Source organism: Thecamonas trahens, assembly GCF_000142905.1.
Source record: "Thecamonas trahens ATCC 50062 unplaced genomic scaffold supercont1.39, whole genome shotgun sequence".
Lineage (NCBI taxonomy): Eukaryota > Apusomonadida > Apusomonadidae > Thecamonas > Thecamonas trahens.
The window spans coordinates 136,952-143,150 of record NW_013657641.1 but is presented as its reverse complement, the minus strand read 5'-3'; the positions used below and the strand labels follow the sequence as shown (position 1 = coordinate 143,150).

The window sequence follows — 6,199 nt, the reverse complement described above, 5'->3', positions numbered from 1 at the left end:
AAACCCAAACCCAACCTACGTACGTCCGTACCCCCCCCCCCTCCCCCCCCCCCCCCCAATAGCCACCACCATCACCACCACCCATGTCTCTCCCCTAACTCACGTTACCACGCATGTTGGCGTACAGGACGGTGCGAGTCCGTGTCGTCCACGGGAGAACTCGGTGCTGCTTGCTCGTCGGTCTTCTCGTCGTGCTTGAAGCAGTGTCTGGAGGGCAGCTGCATCAACAACCGTTGTGAGAGAGGCCAGCTGGGTGTTGGTTGCACTGGCTGCACTCGTACACTGCCTGGGCTGCTGTGCGCGGCTTCGGACACCGTCTGTGATTACAATGTCAACCGGACCGCGTCGGAGAATGTGTGCCGGCCCAAGAACCTCCGCCCGGGTGTGGCCTGTGTCATCGACTTGCAGTGCCGCTCGGGCTCGTGTGTCGGCGGCACGTGTGCCGGCTCTGCGCTTGGCACTGTTTGCAATGCCATCGAGGACTGTGCCGAGCCCAACTTTTGCGTCACGAACGCAGGGACCGGCGTCAAGGAGTGCACCGCCGCTCTGGTGGCCGACGGAGCAGCGTGCACCACAAACTCGGACTGCGAGTCGGGCGTGTGTGACAAGTCAGGCTCGGTCTGCATTCCCGAGTTCTCCAAGGCCGGTGGGGCCAATTGCACTAGCAACGATGAGTGCTCGTCGCACAAGTGTGGGAGCAACGGCGTGTACAGCGTCTGCCTGCAGTCCTACCTCGAGCGCGGAGAGGGCGAGGAATGCCCGGATGGCGACCTCAACTGCAAGACCGGACATGTTTGCGTCGGATCCGACACCATCGGCACCACCCGTGTCTGCCGCAACGTCGTCAACAAGCTCTGCGCGTCGTCTTCCGTCTGCGGTAATGGCGTTTGCACCTGCGCCGGCTCGGAGAACAAGTGCTTTGCCCGGCGTTTTTCGCCCATTGCGTGTGACACCCATCTGGTCAAGGCCCAGCGGCTCGGCTCGAACATTCCCACGTCTTCGTCGACCACGTTCCCGACCGCCGGCTTTGCCCTCCCATGGGATGCGTACACCGCTGCCGGCGGCAACGCCGCCGCCTTTGCCCAGGCCATGGCCGACCTCTACTGCTGCTACTACAACGCCGGCGAGTCTGGTCTCGTCAACATCGAACAGACTCTTGCAGCCTACAAGCTCGAGTGCAAGAGCTCCGGCAATGTCTTTGCCGCCATCTCCGAGTCGTCGGCTGAACCGCGCCGCTGCACCCCGGTCGACCGCTATAAGGAAAACGAGGTCGGCTCGGGCGTTCGTGGCACCCCGGTCTCCTCCATCATCCGCTCCGCTGCCGCCACCGTCGCGCCCAAGGCCGTCGCCACCGCTGCCGCCGTCGTTGTTGCCGTCGTCCTCGCTCTCCTCGCGTAGTCGCCCCCAATCGTAAAACTGAATCCTCCGCACACGCACGCGCTCCTCTGGCGCTGTCGGCTACACTCAAGAAGCACACACGCACCAAGCCGACTTGTACCGTGACCACACCTATTTTTTGCCCTAAACAAACGCTTTCCTGGAGACTCAAACGGCTTTGTTCTCTCTCCCGCTCCCCAAAATGTTCTGCAGAGAGTGTCATTCACCGCCATTGTTCCGCAGCTCACCACGATTCAGGCAACTGGGCGAGCGGGTTGAGGGTTCTGGAGCCCAAGCACTCCACGCCGTCTGTAAAGAGAGTGTGTGAGAGAGAGAGAGAGAGTGAGAGTGAGAGTGAGTGAGCGAGAGAGCCAGTGAGCAAGGGAAGGACATTGCTGTGGAAGTAGGCGAGCGGACAGGGAGAGTTGCAGGTCGTGAAGCCACCCACAGACAAGCCCGTCACCATCAACCACATCCCCTTCCTCGGCTAGTTGGAAACCAATAGAGCGACAGGAACAGGGCCAGGACCAAGGACAGGAGATCGGACCAGGAACAGGAACACGCGACACGCGAGACGCGACAAGCCGACAAGAACAGGCGAGACAGACCAGATTTCCCGACCTTGCATGCAGGCCTCGGGAACGCTCTTTGTCAAGACCAGTGGCCTCTTCACCACATGGTAAGGAAGCAGGGGAGAGGGGAAGAAGGGGGAGGGGATAGCCCACCGCAACAATCGCCATCATCACCACTCACACTCACCACCCACCACCACCATCATCACCACCCACTATCATCACCACTCACCCCCATCATCATCACCCAAACTCGACTCACCCATCCAACGCATCTCGTCCAACAGGAAAAAGTGTGATGCCTTTCTCAGAGGCTCCATTCTGAGGCTGGCGCCCACAAAGAGCTCAGATATCGGCAGCGACATACTCGTCCACATGCCAGACTACAGCGTGACCGCCATCGTCGGCCGGCCGCAGGGTGGAAAGACCAAACACAAGGACTGTGCCTTTCGTTTGGCCCTCGCCAACGCGAGCATCGAGTGCGACGAGGCGTCCGAAGCTCCCGGAGGCACCATCGCCCACTTTGTCGAGTCTGAGGCTGAGATTGTTGCTGCAGCCGCCACCAAAGCCGACGCCGCCCGCTGGATCGCCATCCTCAGGGTTGCCATGCGTGGCCTTCCACACACGCCGCGGACAAGCGATGAGGGCATGTCAATCGTCACGACTCCGCGGCGCAAGCTGTCGACCGCCTCGACGCCGGTTCCGCCGGCGAACGTTGTTGCTCCAGCCAAGGGCTGGCGTGTTCAGGCGCCGCTGCCCCCGGCGTCCGACTCAGACTTTCAGTGCACGGCTTACAACGTGGTCGAGGAGAACCCCAAGGCCCTGCTCGGCTGGTACCGCAAGTACTTTCTCGACGCACCACACGCTAACTTTATCGCCGATCTCGGCTCCAAGCTGGGCGTCCACGTGGTCTCGGTCATGCGCTCTAGCGCCGGCGGCAAGGCCAACTGCGACATTCGCGCAATTGTGTGGTCGCGGACCGAGACCCAGCCGTTTGTCCTCCATGCGCCCGACGGGTTCAAGACGTTCAAGAAAGACCTACGCTACGTGCTTGCCACCTATGATCCGTCGGGCCTCTTTAAGAAGCGCAGTAAGTTCAAATGCGTGGTTGGCCCGGGCATGGTCGCCGCCCTCGTCGGTCTGGAAGATTCGCACTTTAAGACCCACGCCAAGATTGGCCTTGTCTACGCTCGCCAGGGCCAGACTGATGAGGCCGACATGCTTGCCAATGACGTCGATGAGCCCAACGGGGCCGACTTTGCCTTTGAGTCGTTCCTCAACATGCTCGGAACACGTGTCGAGCTCTCGGGCTGGGACGGCTTCCGCGCTGGCCTCGACACAGTTGATGGCGGGACCGGCACGTCGTCGGTCTACGCCCGCGTCCAAGACAAGGACATCATGTTCCACGTCTCGACCATGCTTCCGCATGACCGTGAGGATTCAGGCCAGTTTGTCCAGCGCAAGCGCCACATCGGCAACGACATCTCCGCCATTGTCTTTGTCGACGGCACCACCCCGTATGCACCCGACACTATCAAGTGCCAATTTCTTCACGTCTACGCTGTCGTCCAGCCCGATGAGGCCAACAATGGCATCTACCGTGTCCAGTTTACCCACCAGGCCGTCATGAACTCGTTCGGCCCGCTTCTCGCTACCGACGCGTTTCCGGCCTCGCCAGCCTTTGCCCACGCCCTCCTCACCAACATGCTCAACGGCATCTCGTCGGCGCTCACCACCGCACCCGACTTTGCTCTCAAGGCCAAACGGACCGATCAAATCCTTCTCGACGCCATTTACGACAAGGTCAAGTCTAAGGTGACCGGCTTTGAGACCGGCCCGTCGGCCGGTGTCGCCGCCTCGCTCATCGCCTCGCTCATCCCGGCCGAGCACAAGCCGAGCGAGACCGGGCCGCGCCGCAGCGCAGTCCCGCCGCTCGCTGAAAGCTTTGACGCCCTCGCGGTCTTTGACGTTGCTTCGGTCATCGAGAACATCGGCTCGCACGTGACTGCATGGGACCACTGGGATGTCAAGTACGTGTACTCGGATGCCAAGGCGGTGTATCTCGCCGATGCATCGGCCGCGCCGCCGGTCCAATTTGCGAGCGAGCCGGCGGCCCAGATTGTGGTCATCGCCGACATCAAGCTGTGTATCCTCCGCTTCTCAAACCCGCGCCTCAAGGTCTCGTTCCTCTTCCTCGACTCGATTGGCGAGTGGATGATGCGTGGCGTTCCGGGGACCAAGCGTGCGTCAGCCATTGCGGTGGCCAAGGTCGGGTCCAGCTACCGGCTCGCCGTTGCGCTGCGGTCGGCCGTCAAGCTCTTCAACTGGCGCAACCAGGAGTGGGTTCCGCATCATTTCTCGGTAGCGCTCGCCGCGCCGCCGGTCTCGATGAACTTCCGCATCGGTGGCGAGCTTGCGCTCGTTCTCGAAGACTCGCTGGTGACAGTCGATCCAGAAACCGGGAGCTCGGTTGTTCTCGAGGTTTGTGAGTCACGTGTTGCCACTGGCGCTGTACTTGACGTCTCGCTGGATGGGCCTGGCTCGCATCTGGCGCTCATGCAGAACATGCACGGTGCGCTTGCAGTGGCGGCCACAGGAAAGCTCGCACTCCCGCGTGTCACTTTTGCGTGGACCTGCATGCCGCACACATTTGCCGCTATCGACTACTACGTTCTCGGCATCGCCGCAACTTTCATCGAGGTCCGGTCGGCCCGCAACGGCGCGCTTGTCCAGGTCATCGAGCTCCCGCCGCCGATCCGGGTCGTCTCGCTCAAGGATGGTGTATTTGTGGCGTCGGGCGTCGGCATCAGCTCGTGCGTCCACCACATTGTGCCGGCACCGATCCCCGAAAACGTCGTCACGTCGCCGGTCTTCTCGCTTGCGCGCAAGAACGCTGACAACCAGTTTGCCACGCGCTTTGCCCGCGCCCGCCGCTCCGGTAAGCGTGGGGCATCCGTCGTCTCGCTTTCGCTCAACAGAACGCGCTCCATGATGAGAGACACCGGCTCCGACAGCATGTCCGCGATCTCGGAGAGTCGCTCGGACATTGCCGGCTCATCGCGCCAAGGAGCGAAGAACGTGCCGCAGATTCGCCTCCGGCCGAACAACTCGGCCGAGTTTCGCCGTTCCTCGCTGCCGTCGCGCGACTCGGTCCGTGACATGTCCAGTTCGTCCAGCTCGTCCAGTTCGTCAAGCTCGACATCGTCCTACACATCGTCGTACTTGATGACTGCAGCTGAGGATGTCTCGTCGTCGGAGCACTCGCCCAACGGTACCGAGTCTGGCCTCTCGTCGATGTCGTCGACAGCCTCGCTTGTCATCATCGATGAGAAGCCGCCGCTCAAGTCGCGGGCGTCACGCGCGCCGCGCACGCGCCATCGCGCCCCCGCCGAGATTCCTGGCGACACTGCGCTTACCACCTCGTCCTTGGATCTCCGCCGCTCACTCCTCTCGCGCAGCTCACGGGTCAAGGCGCGGCTGGCCGCCCTCGACCGGCACGAGTCGGGCCAGATCTACGAGCCCAACGGCGACACAGCCGATGAGGCCTCGTCAAGTAGCAGCTCGTCATCATCGTACCCGATCTCCGCATCGGCGTCGAACTCGGGCTCGGACTCTGTGGGTGATGCTGCCGAAAGCTCGTCCAGCTCGTCCGACACGCACCAGGCTGGCTTTCTTGCCCGCCAATCGTCGACCCAAGAGTTCTGGGCGAGCTCCGAGATCGGTATGGCCGCCGCTACCAGTCCGGGCGCGAAACGCCGCCAGATTTCGGTCCGCAAGAAGCGGCCCAAGTCCTCGCTCCACGCCCTCGCCTTCAAGAACCTGGCGCGCAAGGGAGGTCGAACCATGCCGCGCAAGGGCAAGAAGATCGACGGCGGCGGTAAGGCGCAGCAAACTCGTGTCCGCACCGCCTCGCCGCTCGCCTTCGGATCGTCCGCCGCGTCATCATCTTCGGGTGGACCCATTGCCTCGGGTCTACCAGCCGCCTCTGCAGCGTCGCCGACTGCCGCCTCGGATTCGAGCCTCGGCTCGGGTTCGGGATCAGGATCGGGCACAAGCTCGGGTGTGGACTCGAGCTCGGGTTCAGGCTCGGCCTCGGGTCCGGGCTCGGCCTCGGGTGTGCACTCGAGCTCGGGTCCGGGCCCGGGCTCGGGTCCGGGTCCGGGCTTGGGATCGGACTTGAAATCTTAGTTTGCGTTGTCTGCCGTCTCCTGTGCGTGGATTTAAATCCGCCAGTCCCCCCGTCTCCTTTG

The 6,199-nt window shown here is 62.4% G+C and overlaps 3 protein-coding genes across 3 annotated transcripts in view; 2 read left to right on the top strand and 1 right to left on the bottom strand.

The window, feature by feature from the left end:
• AMSG_08199 (TKL/SHK protein kinase) overlaps window positions 1-115 on the bottom strand; it is a gene marked incomplete at both ends in the record, with an annotated part of 1,589 nt that extends 1,474 nt beyond the window's left edge. Inside the window, one exon of the mRNA XM_013900088.1 lies at window positions 104-115. Coding sequence (XP_013755542.1) covers window positions 104-115 — 12 coding nt within the window. The remainder of the gene's footprint in view (window positions 1-103) is intronic.
• On the top strand, window positions 114-1,398 carry AMSG_08198 (uncharacterized protein; the record flags this gene model as incomplete). Its single annotated transcript, XM_013900087.1, has 2 exons — window positions 114-131; window positions 352-1,398. The coding sequence occupies 2 exons, from the start codon at window positions 114-116 to the stop codon at window positions 1,396-1,398; spliced, it is 1,065 nt and encodes a 354-aa protein (XP_013755541.1).
• Window positions 1,399-1,633: 235 nt separating this feature from the next.
• Window positions 1,634-6,190, top strand: AMSG_12145 (uncharacterized protein). The gene is made up of 2 exons (XM_013900176.1): window positions 1,634-2,056; window positions 2,237-6,190. The coding sequence occupies exons 1-2, from the start codon at window positions 2,004-2,006 to the stop codon at window positions 6,135-6,137; spliced, it is 3,954 nt and encodes a 1,317-aa protein (XP_013755630.1). The 5' UTR covers window positions 1,634-2,003; the 3' UTR covers window positions 6,138-6,190.
• Window positions 6,191-6,199: the final 9 nt, after the last annotated feature.

Bases quoted from the DNA above. Each gene is read 5' to 3' on its own strand.
- AMSG_12145 (XM_013900176.1), top strand. From the start codon at position 2,004: ATGCAGGCCTCGGGAACGCTCTTTGTCAAGACCAGTGGCCTCTTCACC. The intron at 2,057-2,236 runs GTAAGGAAGCAG...CTCGTCCAACAG, and splicing joins AGTGGCCTCTTCACCACATG to GAAAAAGTGTGATGCCTTTC.